We start from the raw sequence: 19,549 nt of genomic DNA, 5'->3' as shown, positions 1-19,549 counted from the left end.
TTGCTGTGGGGCCCCAAGTCTTCACCAGGTGGAGCTATTGCTGTGGGGCCCCATCTTCTTCCTAGAAGCTTCAAAGATTACTGCAGGAAAAGGATCTGGAGGAAAATCTATGTTCATCATGGAAAACTTAAACATCATTCATATAAATATACATTCAATGAAGAATACGATATAGACAAAAGCAATAAGCCAAGGCAAGGAACACAGGATGTAAAAGAGGAAAATTAAGAGTTCTGACTCCCACAGTCCCTTCCAGAACACACTATTAATGAACAGGGTCTCCCAAAGGGCTCTGCTTCTTAGGGGTCGCATGGCTTTCCAGGAGAACCAAGATGAGAGCCAGGCACCCTGGGATACATCATATAAACTCGAGTAAGTGCTTGGTTGGAAAGACTGTCTTCCTTCTAGGGAACTGTCTGCCAGTGAGTCATGTGTGGTTCTTTTACTAGGCTGCTTGACCTGAAAGTAAGATTAAACACTCAAATACAATTGATCATAGTTAACATTTGGGTTTTTAAAAAATGATTAGAACAATGATACTTTTTCCCCCAAGGGTATAAATGGAAATTTCAATAATCCCATATATATGTGTGTGTATATGTATACATATGTGTGTATATATATGTGTGTGTGTGTATGTATGTGTGTATGTGTATGTGTGTGTTATATACATATATGTGTGTGTGTTTTGTGTAGGAGGTCCTTCTGTTTATGTGTTGCTTTCATTGGCTGAATAAAGAAACTGCCTTGGCCTAGCTCATAGGACAGAACTTAGGTAGGCAGAGAAGACAGAACTGAATGCTGGGAAGAAGGGCAGAGTGGCAGACACCATGGATCTCCTGCCTGAGACAGATACTGGTTAGAATCTTGCTGGTAAGCCAAAGTCATGTGGCAATGCACAGATTAATAGAAATGGGTTAAATTAAGATGTAAGAGTTAGCCAATAAGAAGTTAGAGCTAACGGGCCAGGCAGTGTTTAAATGAATACAGTTTCTGTGTGATTACTGAGGGTGTAAGCTAGCCAGGTGGCGGGGACAAACAAAGGGCCCCCCGCTCCGTACAACATATGTTGTACATATGTGTGTGTATATATGTGTGTGTAATGTGTGTATATGTGTGTGTATATATGTGTATGTATGTGTGTGGTGTGTATATATATGTGTGTGTATATTTGTGTCTATACATATGCGTTGTATATATGTGTATATATGTATATATGTGTGTGTGTATATATGTGTGTATGTATATATATATGACACTGGACTTTATTCCTGTGCCCTTGTTGCCCTGGTCATCCCCTCCCCCTCTTGCTGTCCCCTTCTTCCTCCCAAATATGCCCTATTCTGCTTTCATGACATGAATATTCATTATCCTCTCTGGTCTCCCCCACTCCCTTTAGAACTCTTCTTCCACTCTCATAGACGTCTTTTTATTTTCATCACCTATATTGAAATTTGCATATATATATTTAAATCTACATTCCATATATGAGGGAAACATATTATTGGTCTGAGTTTGGTTTATTTTGCTGAACATAATGAGCTCCAGCCCCACCCATTTTCTGCGCTATTTCTACTTTTAATGCATATATTATACTTTTAATGCTCAAATGGAGGCACTCAGCACACAGTTTTGTATCAGCTTTACCCCATCTGCTGGAACCTTTTCTGCAGCTTCTTTGAAACTGTGGCTGAAATATTTGTTTGGTAGAGAGCCAGGACCCCAGGTAAGAGCCTTTCAAATTTGTGGGACTGGTAGGAATTCTGCCCCGGGGAACACAAAAGGTAGGCCTGTGACACCTCTTCACGACCAGCCCACGAAGAGGCGCCCCACAAACGATACCTCGTCGATGAAAAAGTTCCTTTAAGCTGAGTGTGGAGGCTCTCCGTAGTCATTCTAGCACTTGGTGGGTGGGGGAGGGAGATCTCAAGTTTCAAGTCAGTTGGACACATAAAGAAATCTTGTCTTTAAAGAAAAAAAGAACATTTTTATGGGAAAATAATCCCTCCACAAAAACTGTGCATTACCCCCTCCCCATGAGACCTGAAAGTGAGATTCAGTGCTCAAATCAGGCTGAAAATGTAGTCAGCCTCATACCTTGTCTGGGATTTCCACTGACATTTCCTTCTCCGTAACATTGGTAACATTCGTGTTTAGACTAGCCACACGCCACTGAAAGGTGCCCAGATTCTATTTTGGAAGACAAAGAATATCAGTGTTTGGTTTAATCTTAATAAAAGCCTCTCCACGGATGCAAGAAACTCCAATCAAACGAGATTAGACCAAATTAAAATGCCCATTTTTAAAAAATAAATGCAGCACTCTCTGGTGGACCGAGAGAGCAAGGCAGGGAGAAAAACCTGTGGGAGCAGCGCTTGGCAACCGACTGGGGCAACACCCAGGCCAGGGGCTTCCAAACAGCACCTAAGTACGTAAGGAAGGATTGTTCTCTATCTATTTCTTGGGGGGTGAGAGCTGGGGAGTATTAAGCAAAGACCCAAGGAGAAGCAGGGGTTGGGTTTTGGTATTTATAATTTTTGCTTATACCCTGGGTGAAAAGTGACAATCACAAAAGTTTATAAACAGGTAAGCGCGGGACCCAGGAGAGAGGGTTCATTGATCGGACCTAGGACCTAGTCCACGCTCAGCAAGTGTTTTGACACTCAGTGACACCCCAACCCCCTTTTCCTTTGTGTTTTGAGCCAGGGTCTCCCTGTACTGCCCAGGCTGGCCTTGATTTTGCTCTGTATCCTAGGAAGGCATTGAATTTGAGATCCTGTCGCCCCGGCCTTGCTTGGAGCTGGGAGCACATACCCGCACCACTGGGTCTGCATCCTGTATATTTGTATCGAGTTATCTCTAGACACTAACCTAGCCGCAAGAGGAGGCCAAGATAATAAAACACCACCCCACCCCCCCCACCCCCCCATCCGTTATCTCTGGCTCCCTAGACTGTACTTGAAGTGGGTGGGGATGCTGCACTCTAATGGTTAAGAAAGTGCCCAATCTGGTGGCTTTGCCCGGGCCTCACTCCGCCCCCGGCCCCGCCTAGCGCCTTGTTCCCAGGTCGCCGCTGGTCAAGCGGCCAGGATCGCGAGGCGCCCGCGCTAGCGCCGCCCGGATCTTACTCCAGACCGGGGAAGCCCTGCTGCTAGCGGAGACTCTCCGGGTCGCGGAGCCCCGGCCATCACCCCGCAGTCTCCCGCTTTCGGCCTGGGTCGGCTCTCGCCGGCCGCCACTGCTCGCCGGCCGTGCGCATCAGCGCCTGCTGCCCAGGGCAGCTCCGAGGTGGCCCCAGGGACATCTCCGAGGGAATCTGCGAGATGCAGCTGTCCAGGTACTGCGGGGACCGCTGGAACGTGGGTGGGGACCTCAGGCACCGCCGACAGTAGGACCAAGGCCGCCTCCCCGCTGCCAGTTCCCGGAATCCCCCTTTCATTTCTCCTCCTCGGGACTCCGCCTCTTCCTGCCTGTGTTCCCTGGAGGTTCTGGGGACTCTGGCTCCTGCGAGCGCGCACCCCACGGGCTGCGACCCCGCACCCCACGGGCTGCGACCCCTGCCATCTCCACCGCGGCCATTTCCACGCGGCGGCTCACCCTGCACCAGCGCCTTTTTTCATCGCTCCTGCGGTGAATCCTGGTTTTTGTGGGCTCTCCATCTGCCTTCACCCAACCCGCGTCGTCTCACCCTGAGTGTGCACGGGACACCTCAGCACTAGCCACTGCCAGATCCTAGAGGGTCGACGTTCCTCGGGATCCACTCCGCCTTGCCAAGCTGGGTTACCCTCTCCAGCCTCTGGGTCCGGGTCTGCGGCATGATCGCCCCCCCACCCCCCCACCCCCCCACCCCGGCCCGCAGCAGAAACCCCAGGATTATTTGCTCACGAGCACACGAGGTCACAGCAGCAGGCATTGAAATGTCCTGCATCCCGACCGATGCACCCCTGGGAAAGTGGGAGATCGGAGGCGAGGGGTCACGGCAGAAGGTGGACGGGGATGGGACGTTGGAAAGGCACTGGGTGAAGAATACTGGGATCATTGGTAGCTTGTCTTTCTATGCCAAGCAGGCCAGAAGTTGCTTGCCGTAAACAGTTGGCCCCGTCGATCCATTTATTTGGTGAACAGGGCTTCACTGGGAAACTTGTGATAACCTATGAACGTTTACGTTTTAATGTTTGTTTGATGTCCTTGTTTTGCTTGGCAAGAGGTCTTACGAAACAGCCTGAATGTCATCTAAGAAAGGTGCTGGGACTTGAACCAGAGGCTGAGTGTACTCCGTCATGCCAGGCCCTTGCCTATAGGTCCTTCTCGGCAGCCTGAGGTGGGGTGGAGATGGTGCGGTAACAGAGCTCACCGAAAGTGTCCTCATCGACTTCACCAGCACACTAGAGATGGAGCCACTTCGGATGAGGTCCACCAGTTTGTCTCAGGAAATGGCTGTTGTTTCACAAGTGATCTTTCAATTTTAAGTCATAAAAAGAAAAACCCGGATGTGACTTAAAGGGTTTTTTTTCCCCCTGATTATTATTTAAACATTAAGAAGGAGCTGGTGATTAAGTTAGTGATAGAGACCTTTCCTGGTAGTCTTGAAAGCCCTAGCTTGGATTCCTAGGGCTGCAAATTTAATTAATTATTTACTGTCGAGTTAAAGAAGATCCACCTCGGGTTTGGTTTGGGTGACTTAACAAAGTTTGATGGCCTGGCTGAGAGAAAACCAGAAGAGGTACCGTTTTAGAAATAAGCTACTTTTTCTTTTTCTTTTTTTTTTATGGTTTGTTGGTTTGTTAGGTGGTAATGGGGACTGAAACCATATCTGATGAATGACAGATATTCTATCGCTGAGCCACATCTCCAGCCCAGAGGTAAAACATACATACATACCTACACCTGCATCTACACACAGACACACAGATACACACACACACACACACACACACACACACACACACACACATATTTCAGTTGACAGGTGTGGCGGTTCACTGCGGAACCTGCAGCCTGTGAGTTCACTGAAAACTCAAGAGACTAAGGCAAGAAGAGTTTGTGTTTGAGGCTGGTGTAGTCTGCATGGTGAGATCTTAGCTCAAAGAGAGAGAGAAAGAGAGAGAGAGAGAGAGAGAGAGAGAGAGAGAGAGAGAGAGAGAGGAGGCACTCACAAAAAAAATTCCCAAATGCCAAAATAATTTTGTCACTCCCTCCTGCGCACACAGAGCCTCACCAGACTCATTTCCTGTTACATCTCAAGGCCTTCAAACTGTTGAAGATTCAGTGACACAAATATATTCTTTGATTGTTGTTTACCACACATATTAAAATGTCATTGATTTTAAGATTACCTTAAAAGTGTGTAACCAAGTATGAAGTCATTCATACCTGATGTGGGAGTGTCATATATCAATCTGTTGATTTCATTGGTTAAGCAATAAAGAAACTGCTAGGCCCATTTGATAGGCCCACCCTTAGGTGGGTGGAGTAAACAGAACGGAAGGCTGGGAGAAAGAAGCGGGAGTCAAGGAGTTGCCATGATTCTCCCATTCCAGACAGACGCAGGTTAAGATCATTCCTGATAAGCCAGCTTGTGGGCTACAGCAGATTATTAGAAATGGGCTAGTCCAGGTGCAAGAGCTAGCCTAGAAGAGGCTAGATAGAAATGGGCCAAGCGGTGTTTAAAAGAATACAGTTTCCGTGTAATTATTTTGGGGCATAACCTAGAGCTAGCCATGTGGGCGGCCAGGTGCCGGGGACGCAGCCCGCCGCTCCTAATTACAACACATACCAGCATGCCTCATTCCAGGAATGTCAAAGGTGTACTCTGTCATCCAGGAAAGCTCAGTGCGTGGACACAGGTGCTTGCCAGTCCTTTTTGTGGTTTCTTGTTTTTTTTTTTTTTTTTTTTTTTTTTGGTTTTTTGAGACAGGGTTTCTCTGTGTAACAGCCCTGGCTGTCCTGGAACTCACTCTATAGACCAGGTTGGCCTTGAACTCACAGAGATCTATCTGCTCCTGTCTCCTGAGTGCTGGGATTAAAGGTGTGCACCACCACAAATAGCTATAACAGCGCTTCTTATCTGCAGCCATCATGACTGCAGGTTGAGCCGGGGCCCATACTCATGTGTGAGCTGTCTTCACATCATTATCCCTTACACAGAACAGTGTGTTTGAATGAGATTGACACCCGCAGGCTCAGGTATTGTCACGCTTAGTCCCGAACTGATAAACCGGCAGAGAAGGATTAGGAGGCATGACACTGTTGGGGAGGTGTGTCACTAGGGGCAAGCTTTGAGCTTTCAGAAGCGCACTCCAGAGCCAGTCTCCCTCTCTTTGTCTCTACTTTCTGCTACTGTTCCAGAACCTGTCTGCATGCCACGAGGCTCCCTGTCATGGTACTAATGAACCAGATAGTAACCTATGAGAGATTGAAACTGTAAGCAAGCCATGCGGCGCTACATAGTAAGAAGCAAAAATAAACAAACCACAAACCAGAATGAACTACTGGTGTGCAATCCAGAAAATAATAAATGAGAAGCATGTCCTATGAGGGGAGGTTGACAACTTAGGAACAGTGAGAGGCAAACCGACCATGGAGAACCTTCAAGGGCCTGCCTTGAAGGTGCTCATCCAGGTTCAGAAAGAGAAACCGCAATAAGCGTAGGAGCTCAAGTCTGATGGCTGCAGGAAAAGAATCTTCTCTCACAGAGTCTTTCTGTTCGTGTGCTCTTTATTCTACTGCCTCTACTCCAGGTCTCTTGTCCTAATTGTAATTTCTTAACTCTACTTCTCTGTCTCAATTCTAATCCAGTCTCTTTACAAATCTCTGCTCCAATTCATTCTTGTTCTAATTTCTCTACATTCTCTCCTCCTCCTCCTCCATCTTATTTCTTCTCAATCTATATCTCCTGCCCTTAGAAATTCCCAAGTGTACATGTATATATATATATATGTATATGTATATATATGTGTGTGTGTATGTATGTGTGTATGTATATATATATATATACATTCATTAGCAGCAACTTGTTTGTAATACAAAAAACTGCAAAAAAAAACTGCAAGGAAAATTCTCTGGGACACAGGTATTCTTTGAAGATATGTAGCAAAACAAATCAGCTAGTTTGTAGCTAAGGGCGGCTGCAGCTGTGAGGGGGTCAGGCAGTTCTTTAAAGGAACTGCTACAGGTTACAAAGGGAGAAAATTAAACCATTGAGAGATCTAAAGAAAAGACAAAGAATATGTGAATTATTTTACACATCTGAAATGTGATTAATAATATCTAGACACGGTTAGTCAGTTGGGAACTATTGGTCTCTTGAAGGACTAAGAACAAGGACAGACACCTGCAATACAGCCCTAATTTATCATAAATCCACTGAGGGCCTTAGAGTCTACAAGGCCAGACACCTGCAATTTCATAAGTAAAATCCTGAAAGTTCCATTTGTGATCCAGGGCACACTTCTGGCAGACTGGTTCTGTCAGGAAGGCTAATGACAGAGAACAGGCTTCTGAGTTTCTCACCGTGATGTGGAGAACATAGTGTAGAGAGAAGTCATCTTTCTGACCATCCCGAAATGTGTGCGTCCATAAAATTGAGATGTATTCATGAGATTACATGTGCACGTTACATGAAAATGCATGGGAGTGGGGAGCTATCGTAGCTGTTATTGTACAAACAAATTCCAGACGAAAGCAGCAGCTCTCAGAGTCAGGGCCCTGCCGGCTCTGCCAGGCAGGCTTCCTCCATCTGAGAGTAATTTCTCGGGTGGATTGACATCTGAACCATCAATTGCTATAAGCTGTAGTTGCGTCATGGCCACAGTAGCTCCTAAAAAACGCTCCTGACAGTAGACCAAGGGTGAGGAATTGGGGTGCGGATGAGGTGCAGTAAGGGGTGGATTGGAAATTTTTATTTCTGGAACCAATAGGAAGATGAATACTCTAGTTAGCCTAGAAGCCAGTTTATAAACTGGATATCCTTAAACTTTATCTTAGTTTTTGTTTGTTTATTTTTAATCCAGATATTCTTCAAAATTTCTTATTCTTTAAGATTTAGCCATACTCTGAGCACTAGAAACTGTTCTACAAGTCAACAAAACTCTTGAACATTTTATTTTATAATCACCAGGAAAGAAGCAGGTGGGCAGACGTGGCTTTTTCTTTTTCTCGCAGAGGAGCAGTAGTCTTTTGTGTACGCAGAGACCAGCAAGAGGGGAAAGGTGCTCCAAGGTTCTGCCCCAGTTGGAGACCAACCCAGGGTGAATAGTTGACGTCACTTGCCTCTCCCCTCCTGGCAGTGAGCAACGTACCAGACACGAGTCTCTGTGGAGAAAACACGCACAGAGTTCTGGAGCAGGCCACACTCTCTTGTGTGCCTTCTCCCCAGCTCAAGTACGAGCTCCTCCTTCAGGGACATGAAGCTGCCCTTGCTCTCCATCCAAGAAAAATCAGGCTGAGATATGAGAAAAGAAGCCATAAGATTCTATATGAGATTCCAACGCACTTCTTCACAATAGCAGTAATGGAAGCCAGCCCCGTGCAGCAGAGAGGGCTGGGAGGCCGAGGAAAGATAGGGTAGCATGCAAGGAGTCTTACTTTAAAATATCTATAAGGGACTGGGCTGTAGCTCCCTTGGTAGAGTGCTGGCCTAGTATGCATGAGGCCTGCTAGGTTTCATCCCATCTACCTGGTGACACGCCTATCACCCTAGCATTCTGGGAGGTGGAGGCAGAAGGATCAGAAACTCAGGGTCATCCTTGTTTATGTCATGGTATATGAGTCCTTATCTCAAATACACAGGCATAGGTTTAGTGTGTGTGTGTGTGTGTGTGTGTGATAGCTTTTGGCTGATATATATTTATATCTTGGAGCTGAAGAATTTCCTTACAAGTTAATAAAATGGAATTCATGCTGGAATATTCACTAGCCTGGTCTTGTTCAGGTACCCATAGTGAGCTCATAACTGCAGTGAGTCTGTCCTGTGTAGAAGAGTTTTCCCTAGTCCTCCTGCCCCTGGCTCCCTTCCATGCTTCCCTGAACCTTGGGAGGAGGACACATGATCCAGATGTCCCGCTTACTTTGTGCCGTGGCCAGCTGTGAGTGTGTGTTAACCGTCACCCTCCCAAGGCCACTGCTCAGAGATGCTCCCCTGAGGACCAAGACTGCGCTCTTCTGTGGTAGAGAGACACTTTGATTCTGTGTCTATGTAGCAGAAGGAGAACAGCCTTTCATCTAGAGAAGAAATTGTTTTCTTCATGAGAGTGGCCTCAGGGAGGTTGGCTATGCACCAGCAGACGGCCCCACAGCCATTCTTGTATTGAACCCAATAAGTTATTTTAAAAAAAAAAAAAAAAAAGCTGTTGTGAGATTAGTCGTGGAGTTGGGGAGGGGTGTGAGTCTGAGAAATCAGCTTCCTATTAATCAAAATGCATCATATGCATATATAAAGCTTTGAAATAAAAATACTGCATCAGCATTTTAAATCACTACAACAAACTCAAAGGTGAGGAAATGGACATGGAAAGCAAGACTGGATGCAGAAGACTCCATGTGAGTGGAAGACCGCAGGGACACAGTCACAGAAGCCACGAGTCAGGGAGAGCATGGGAAACAGGGACACAGTCACAGAAGCCACGAGTCAGGGAGAGCGTGGGAAACAGGGACACAGTCACAGAAGCCACGAGTCAGGGAGAGCATGGGAAACAGGGACACAGTCACAGAAGCCACGAGTCAGGGGAGAGCATGGGAAACAGGGACAAAATGAATGTATAGATTTCGTTTTTAAAATTAGATTTATTCATTTTGTTTTATGTGTATTTGGCCTGCATATATGCATTGTGCTATGTGCATGGTTAATTCCCACAGAGGTCAGAAAAGGGAGTCAGATCCTCTAGAACTGGAGTTATAGATGGTTGTGAGCCACCATGTGGGATTAGAACCTGGGTTCTCTGCAAGAGTAACAAGGCCTCTCAACTGTTGAGTCTTCTCTCCAACCCCCAAATATGTTTTTTTGTTTATTTGTTTTTTGATTTTTAGAGTTAGGGTCTCTCTGTGTAACAGTCCTGGCAATCCTAACTATCCTGAAAGTAGCTCTTGTAGCCCAGGCTACCCTCGAACTCATAGAGATCCACCTACCTCTATCTGTAGAGTGCTGGGATTAAAGGCATATGCCATCACTGCCCGGCTCAAATAAAAATATTTTAACTCTAGAAAGACTTGATTTAAACCCAAATGAAAGCAGCGGAAAGACACAAAGATAAATCAATTAGAAGACTCTCCTAGAAGACAGAGTACAATCACATGCTTAGAATAGTTGGAATCCTTCATACAGCAAAAGTCACAAGTACAACAGAAAGTGCACACGAAAATAGCACAAAGGAAATACCACTGGGGCAAAGACAAAGGCCTGCTGGCATAAACTAGCCATGTTCTAAAAGTCTGGCATGACCGCTCAGCTCAAGAGGCCGTAAAGGATTCCCTTCAATGAAAAAGAACTAGTTAGGATGCAGGAAGAAAAAGTAAAGGAGGAAAAACCAAAACAAACGAACCAAAAAGCCCAACTGTCCCCAGACTTTGCCAGAATCAATGGCTCTGAAGGATACAAGGGGGCGGGGCGGGGGGGGGAGCCTTGTCTGCTGAGCAGGTCATGCAGGTTGAAAGTCAAAGGTCAGACCTCAAATATGAAAGGCCAGTGTGGGGGCAACAAACTAGATAATAAAAGTGGAGACAAGTGGAAATCATGAACAAGGTCAGGAGGAAAACTTGGGCAGTTTTATCTCAGTGCAGGACAGATTGGCTCGGGCACAGGTCGGCTTAGAAGCCAGGAGAGTGCTCTGCTGGGCCCTCACTGAGCTTTTGGTGGCCATGCATGGCATGGAGGTGGGGTGGGGTTGGGGGATAAGCAGGATCAAGTCTGGCGGCTGGAAAGTGACACAAACCAAGATGGTCCTCAGGCAGACTGTTCCGGTCAGAAAGCAAATCTCAGGCTGGGCAGGTGGCTCCATGGGTCACTTGTCACTCAAGCAGGAGTTGGTGTTCAATCCCCTAGAACCCAGTTTAAAAAAAAAAAAAAAAGGTGGCACAGCCCTGTAATCCTAGCTCTGGGTGATTGACACGGGGCAGGGGGGGCGGGGGTTGGCACCCTGGGCAGCCAAAGCAGCCCTATCTGTAGGCGCCAGGCTCCCAGTGGGAGACTCTGCCTCAGCAAAGTGAGGTGAGGCTGCCCTTGAGCTCTAAGAGCCAGCTGCTCCTGTGGAGTCATCTGTCTCTTTAAATAAGATTTCTTGCTGCTTGCCAAACATAAACAAAGTGAAAGAGTGATAGAGAAAGACACCCCATATCGACCTCTGGCCTGTACACACATCCACACACTACATCCTCTGGCCTGCACACGCATCCACACACACATCAACCTCCAGCCTCCACACGCATCCACCTCTGGCCTGCACACGCATCCACACACACATTGGCCTCTGACCTCCACACGCATCCACACACATCGACCTCTGACCTCCACACGCATCCACACACACATCGGCCTCTGACCTCCACACGCATCCACACACACATCGGCCTCTGACCTCCACACGCATCCACACACACATCGGCCTCTGGCCTGCACATAGCAGCGCACACACACATCGGCCTCTGACCTCCACACGCATCCACACACATCGACCTCTGACCTCCACACGCATCCACACACACATCGGCCTCTGACCTCCACACGCATCCACACACACATCGGCCTCTGACCTGCACACGCATCCACACACACATCGGCCTCTGGCCTGCACATAGCAGCGCACACAAACCTGATCACACCTGCACTCAAACCAAGCAAAACCAGGCATTCCAGTATTTCTCAAGCCTCAAAAGGTGTTGTGAGACTCCTGATAATGGTTTGTTGGGAAGATTAAGTTACTGACCTAATAATATCTGGATCTAAGTAGCAACTTACCTCTGTGGAAAAATCTCCAAGGTTCAGAAAAGGATGTGTGGTCTTCTTGTGACCGTTTTTGAGCCATTTTTACTTTTTCCATGTTTTTATTTTTTTCCATACTAAAGGATGCAAAGAGGATGCTGGGGGTGAGGAGGTGCACTGGGGGGGTGCATTGGGGGATGGGAGGTGCACTAGGGGGTGGGAAGTGCACTGGGGGAGTGCATTGGGGGGTGGGAGGTGCATTGTGGAGAGTGCACAGGGGAAGGGCATTGGGGGGAGTACACTGGGGGGAAGGGCATTGGGGGAGTGCACTGGGGGTGGGAAGGACATTGGGGGAGTGCACTGGGGGGGAGGAAGGACATTGGGGGAGTGCACTGTGGGGAGGAAGGGCATTGGGGGAGTGCACTGGGGGTGGGAAGGGCATTGGGGGAGTGTACTGGGGGGAGGAAGGGCATTGGGGAGAGTGCACTGGGGGGGAGGAAGGGCATTGGGGGAGTGCACGGGGGAAGGGCATTGGGGGGAGTGCATGGGGGAAGGGAATTGGGAGGAGTGCATGGGGGGGAGGAAGGACATTGGGGGAGTGCACTGGGGGGGAGGAAGGGCATTGGGGGAGTGTACTGGGGGTGGGAAGGGCATTGGGGGGATTGCAGAGGGGGTGGGAAGGGCATTGGGGGAGTGTACTGGGGGGAGGAAGGGCATTGGGGGAGTGCATGGGGGAAGGGCATTGGGAGGAGTGCACGGGGGGGGGAGGAAGGGCATTGGGGGAGTGCATGGGGGAAGGGCATTGGGAGGAGTGCGGGGGGGGGAGGAAGGGCATTGGAGGGAGTGCACTGGGGGTGGGAAGGGCATTGGGGGGAGTGCAGAGGGGGTGGGAAGGGCATTAGGGGGAGTGCAGTGGGGGTGGGAAGGGCATTGGGGGGAGTGCACGGGGGAAGGGCATTGGGAGGAGTGCACGGGGGGGGGAGGAAGGGCATTGGGGGAGTGCACTGGGGGGAAGGGCATTGGGGACGTGCACTGGGGGTGGGAAGGGCATTGGGGGGAGTGCAGGGGGGGAGGAAGGGCATTGGAGGGAGTGCACTGGGGGTGGGAAGGGCATTGGGGGGAGTGCAGGGGGGGAGGAAGGGCATTGGGGGAGTGCAGTGGGGGTGGGAAGGGCATTGGGGGAGTGTACTGGGGGTGGGAAGGGCATTGGGGGAGTGCACTGGGGGGAGGAAGGGCATTGGGGGGAGTGCACTGGGGGTGGGAAGGGCATTGTGGGGAGTGCACGGGGGAAGGGCATTGGGAGGAGTGTAGGGGGGGGAGGAAGGACATTGGGGGGAGTGTACTGGGGGGAGGAAGGGCATTGGAGGGAGTGTACTGGGGGGGAGGAAGGGCATTGGGGGGAGTGTACTGGGGGGGAGAAAGGGCATTGGGGGAGTGCACTGGGGGGAGGAAGGGCATTGGGGGGAGTGCACGGGGGAAGGGCATTGGGAGGAGTGTAGGGGGGGGAGGAAGGACATTGGAGGGAGTGTACTGGGGGAGGAAGGGCATTGGAGGGAGTGTACTGGGGGGAGGAAGGGCATTGGGAGTAGTGTACTGGGGGGGAGGAAGGGCATTGGGGGAGTGCACTGGGGGAGGAAGGGCATTGGGGGGAGTGCACTGGGGGAGGAAGGGCATTGGGGGGAGTGCACTGGGGGGAGGAAGGACATTGGGGGAGTGTACTGGGGTGGGAAGGGCATTGGGGGAGTGCACTGGTGGTGCTACAGATCCCCACAGGTATAAAGTGTGGGTTCTGCCTCAGTGAGGACTCTCAGCATGAGTGAATATAGGCCTGACAGGCTCCTTCCTGTCAGCTCCCCTGTTCCGTTTTCTAAGGACTCACCCTCCTGTAGCTGACTGGCCATCCTGTAGCCTTCTGGCCATGTTGAGGTATCTGCAGACCTCTATTGTAAGTCTGCTAGTGTTGGGGGGGGGTGGTTATCAACTTGTTCCCACCCAGACTCCAGCCAGCTTCCCATTAGTAAAAGAACAAATGGTTCCAGTCCATCCATCTCTGGGCTGAACCACCCCACCCTGACCTCCTGGTGCTTGCCTCCGGAGGGCTTCAGTGGAACAATGAGATCCCACTGCTGTGACCTAGTTGGCACCCAAACATGGAGCAATAGCATTCCTGAGTCCGGTTAGCCCATCTTGTTTTGGGAAGAGAAAAGAGCTCAGATAAGAACTGGGGCTTTGTGCCCTGAATGCACCACTACCCCCCATTAAAGGGGGCTAAAAAAAAACATAGTCAAAGGTACCTTAGGAATCTTAAGACAGGAGAATGTGAAACAAGTGTGGAGTCCTACATCCAAGACCCTGAGACTGACAGGGGCTGACTCCAGAGAGGAGACAATTAGAGCTCTGTTTTAGGAAGGCCAAGGTGTTTGGGGTCAGGGAGACTTTTCAGGGTCTCAGTTAAGAATTCAGGCAGGACTCCAGCACTGGAAACTAGAGTCAACAAAGAAGGATTTAGTTAGAAGCCATCTGGTATAAAACGGAGCCTGGTTTGCCTGGAACAAAGCAAGGGAGAAGATTTTTCTTGGCCCAGAAGGAGAAGAAGAGTGTGTGTGTGTGTGTGTGTGTGTGTGTGTGTGCACGTGTGTGTGTGTCTATGCATGCATGTGTGAGTGTGTGCTTGCACACATGTGGGCATTTGTGCATGTGTGTATGTGCGCATGTGTGTGTGTGTGTGTGTGCTCCCACTACTGAAGCAACCGAGTCTTGCTTGAAATACATCATGAAAACAAAGACCCATCATCATCAGAAAAACAAGAAGACCAAGGGTACAGGCAGGTGTCCAGATGAGACTATGAAAGTGTCCCCTGCATCCAGGAAGGCTCCTAGCCATGCACACTCTCCCGTGGAATTGTGATGGGAAGTGATGACACATGTCACAAGGCTCTCCCGAACGATGCTTCCACAGGAGAGTGGGGAGTGTGATGGGAAATCTCTGCAGAAGGGCTGAGTTAAATTTTAACCTGGAGTCTTTTTTTTTTTTTTATGTATACAATATTCTGTCTGTGTGTTTGCCAGCAGGCCAGAAGAGGGCACCAGACTTCATTACAGATGGTTGTGAGCCACCATGTGGTTGCTGGGAATTGAACTCAGGACCTTTGGAAGAGCAGGCAATGCTCTTAACTGCTGAGCCATCTCTTCAGCCCCCTCTGGAGTCTTATTAAGTTGTTTGTAGCTTAAGCTGAGTCAGCCATTTTGTGGTCCTTTTTCCTTTTGGTTTCCATCTCAGAAAGTTTTATTTTGGAGTGGGAGGACCAAAGAATCTCTCTGTGACCTCTAAGACCTCAATGAGAGAAAATAAATAAGATCAAATGGGGCTCCTTTAAATCTTAGAAACCCCTGTCTCACCTTGGAGTGGGGAATGCTTTCGAAGATTCAAATCCCAGAAACTAAGAAAATAAATATAGTCATTCCTTAATAACCTCGGAGGTCAGTTCCAGAGAAACTTGGAATACCAAACTCCAAAGATGCTTAAACCCATGTATAAGATGCTGTTGTATAGTGTAACACCCATCCTCACTGGGCACAGAGATGTGCAGCCGGAATCCAAGTACTCAGGAAGTAGGAGGCAAGAGGATCTTCCACATTCAAAGCCAGCCTGATTTACATGGCGAGATCTTGTCTCAGAAGACCAAAAATTGAAGATGTAAATATCAGGGTTGGTGATGTGTGTGGAGTGGTAAAATGCCTTCTAGCATATTTGGGTGTGGGTTGGAGCCCCAGCACTGTGTAAAGTCAGATGTGATGGTAGACTCCTTACAATCCTGACACAATGCATAGCAGAAGGAGGAGGACCAAAACTTCAAGGTCATTCTCTGCTACAAAGCAAGTTCAAGGCCAGTGTAGAATACATGAGTCCCTGTTCCAAAAATAAATAAGAATTGTTGCCCAATTTGTACATGTCCGGTTGTGTTGACTGGGTTTCTATCCTGCCCGGTTCCCACAGTCGTTAAGTCCCAAAGAAATCACACAGAGGTCTACATTAACTATAAACTGATTGGCCCATTAGCTCAGGCTTCTTATTAACTCTTATAACTTATATTAGCCCATTCTTCTTGTCTGTGTTAGCCACATGGTTCAGTACCTTTTTCAGTGAGGCAATCACATCTTGCTTCTTCTGTGGCCAGGTCAGGACTGCAGAGGAGTGGGCTTCCTTCTTCCCAGAATTCTCCTGTTCTCATTGACTTGCCTCTACTTCCTGCCTGGTTGTACCGCCTATACTTCCTGCCTTGCTACTGGCCAATCAGCGTTTATTTAAAATATAATTGACAGAATACAGACCACTGTCACACACCACAGTTGCATTCTTTAATCGTGTCTAAATTATGGACAGAGTAGTCCTGGACCTCTGCAGATCTGGATGTGAGTCTGGGACCTCTGAGGGAATAGGCCTGATCCAGGACCTCTGTGGGTCCAGGTGGGAGTATGGGACATCAGAGGGAGTGGGGAGGAACCAGAGACCTCTACCAGAGCAGGCCCAAGGCAGCAACCTCAATGGAAGAAGCCCCAAGCAAGCAATCTCTGTGGGAATAGACCTAAACGACACCTGGTATTGCAGAGCAAACCCCAGGAATACCGAGAAACCTCCAGGAACACGGAGTGACCAATGGAGTGACCAATGGGGTGACCAATGGGGTGATCAACGGGGTGACTGGAACTGTGGCCCTGACTGCACCACAAGGAGCAACCATCTGAGCCTTGGATCTACTGGCACCTGGAAGACTGGCCACCAGAGTCACAGACAGCCTCAACTACACCAATCAGAGGAAAAGATGGGTAGACAAGATAAGAACACACTTAACACCACAAAGGGCAACACCACACCAATAAAAACTAGTGACCTTATAACAGCAAGACTTGAACAACCAATCACAGATGAAGCAGAAGAAAATGACCTAAAAAATAACTTTAGGAGAATGTATGAGACCCTTAAAAAGGAAATGAAAAATGAAATAGAGGAAAAGACAAAGAAAAAATTGGAAGAAATCAACAAATCCCTTAAAGAAAACCAAGAAAAAGCAATCAAACAATTAAAAGAAACTATTCATGACTTGAAAACTGAAATATAGGCAATGAAAAAAACACAAGCCAAGAGAATTATAAAAATAGAAATCATGAGAAAATAATCAGGAACCACAAATGAAAGCATAAACAGCGGAATACAAAAGATGGAAGAGAGAGTCTCAAGCGCTGAAGATACAATAGAGGAAATAGACTCATCGGTCAAAGAAAACATTAAATCTAACAAAAGCTTGACACAAAATATCCAGGAAATATGGGACACAATGAAAAGACCAAACCTAAGAATAGTAAGGATAGAAGAACTCCAGCTCAAAGGCACAGGAAATATATTCACCAAAATTATAGAAGAAAACTTTCACAACCTAAAGAAAGATATGCATATTAAGACACAAGAAGTTTACAGAACATCAAGGAGATTGGATTAAAAAAAAAAGTTCCATCACCACATAATAATCAAGACATTAAACATTCAGAATAAAGAAAGAATATTAAGAGCTGCAAAAAAAAAAAAAGGCCAAGTAACATATAAAGGCAGACCTATCAGAATTATACCTGACTTTTCAATGGAAACATAAAGACCAGAATGTCCTATTCAAGCGTTATGCAGACATTAAGAGACCACAGATGCCAGCCCAGACTACTATACCCAGTAAAACTTTCAATCACCGTAGAAGGACAAAACAAGATATTCCATGACAAAACCAGATTTAACCTAGCCATAAACCCAGCCCTACATAAAGTACTAGAAGAAAAACTCCAACCCAAGGAAGTTGGCTACATCAACAAAAACACAGACAATTGATGATCTCACAACAGAAAATCCCAAATAAGGGAAAAACACACAAATTAGCGTAACCAACAACAAAAACTAAATTACCAGAAGATAGCAATCACTGGTCATTAATATCCCTTAGTGCAAATGGACTCAACTCACCTATAAAAAGACACAGACTAATAGATTGGATACAAAAACAGAATCCATCTTCCTTCTGCATACAAGAAACATACCTCAACCTCAAAGACAGACATTGCCTCAGAATAAAGGGTTGGTAAAAAAATTTCCAATCAAATGGACCTAAGAAACAAGCTGGTTTAGCTAACCTAATATATAATAAAATAGACTTCAAACCAAAATCAATCAAAAGAGACAAAGAAGGACATTTCATATTAATCACAGGAAAAATCCATCAAGAGGAAATGACAATACTGAACACCTATTCCCCGAATACAAGGGCACCTTCATTTGTAAACGAATCACTTCTAAAGCTTAAATCACACATTAAACCCCACACACTAACAGTGGGAGACTTCAACACTTCACTCTCGCTACTGGACAGTCAGTCAGACAGAAAATTAACAGAGAAATAAGGGAACTAACAGATGTTATGACTCAAATGGACTTAACAGACATCTATAGAACATTCCATCCAAACATAAAAGAATATACCTTCTTCACAGCATCTCATGAAACCTTCTCAAAAAAAAAATGATCACATACTAGGTAACAAAACAAACCTCAACAGATAAAAAAAAAAAAACTGGAATAACCCCATGTATCTTATCAGATCATCATGGCTTAAAATTAGAATTCAACAGCAATACTAATTCCAGAAAGCCCACAAACACATGGAAATTAAACAATGCTTACCTGACGCATCAATGGGTCAAGGAAGAAACAAAGTGAGAAATTAAAGACTTCCTAAAATTCAATGAAAATGACCACACAACATGCCCAAATTTAGGGAACACAATAAAAGCAGTGTTAAGAGGAAAGTTCATAGCACTAAAAACCTACATAAAGAAGCTGGAAAAATCCCACACTAGTGAATTAACAGAACATTTGAAAACTTTAGAACAAAAAGAAACAAACATCCAGGAGAACTAGACGGCAGGAAATAATCAAATTGAGAGGTGAGATCAACAAAATGAAAACAAAGAAAACAATACAAAGAATCAATGAGACAAAGAGTTGGTTCTTCGAGAAAAATAAAAAAACAGACAAACCTTTATGCAAACTAACCAAAAGGCAGAGAGAGAATATCTAAGTTAACAAAATCAGAAATGAAAAGGGGGATATAACAACAGACATGAGACATGGAGGAACTTCAGAGAATCATTAGATCATATTTTGAAAACCTGCATTCCACAAAATTGGAAAACTTAAAGGAAATGGACAACTTTCTGGATAAATATCACTTACCAAAATTAAATCAAGACAAGATAAGCAAAGTAAATAGCCCTACAACTGCTAAAGAAATAGAAACAGTCATTAAAAATCTTCCAAGCAAAAAAAGCCCAGGACCAGATGGTTTCAGCTCAGAGTTCGAAAAGATTTTCAAAGAAGAGCTAATACCAATACTCCTCAAATTGTTCCACACAGTAGAAACAGAAGGAACATTGCCAAACTCTTTTTATCAGACTACAATTACCCTCACACCCAAACCACAGAAAGACATCACTAAGAAAGAGAATTACAGATCAATCTCACTCATGAACATTTATGCAAAAATACTTAGTAAAAATACTGGCAAATCGAATCCAAGAACACATCAGAATCATCAT

General features: G+C 46.6%; 1 protein-coding gene across 1 annotated transcript in view; it reads left to right on the top strand.

The window, feature by feature from the left end:
* Window positions 1–3,038: 3,038 nt before the first annotated feature.
* Ifnar2 (interferon alpha and beta receptor subunit 2) overlaps window positions 3,039–19,549 on the top strand; it is a 45,783-nt gene continuing 29,272 nt past the window's right edge. The window contains exon 1 of the mRNA XM_041673286.1: window positions 3,039–3,337. Coding sequence (XP_041529220.1) covers window positions 3,324–3,337 — 14 coding nt within the window. The 5' untranslated portion in view covers window positions 3,039–3,323. The remainder of the gene's footprint in view (window positions 3,338–19,549) is intronic.

Source organism: Microtus oregoni, unplaced genomic scaffold, assembly GCF_018167655.1.
Source record: "Microtus oregoni isolate MIOR12 unplaced genomic scaffold, Mior012 000023F_ref0000262, whole genome shotgun sequence".
Taxonomy (NCBI): domain Eukaryota; kingdom Metazoa; phylum Chordata; class Mammalia; order Rodentia; family Cricetidae; genus Microtus; species Microtus oregoni.
This window is presented reverse-complemented; position numbering and strand designations above follow the sequence as displayed.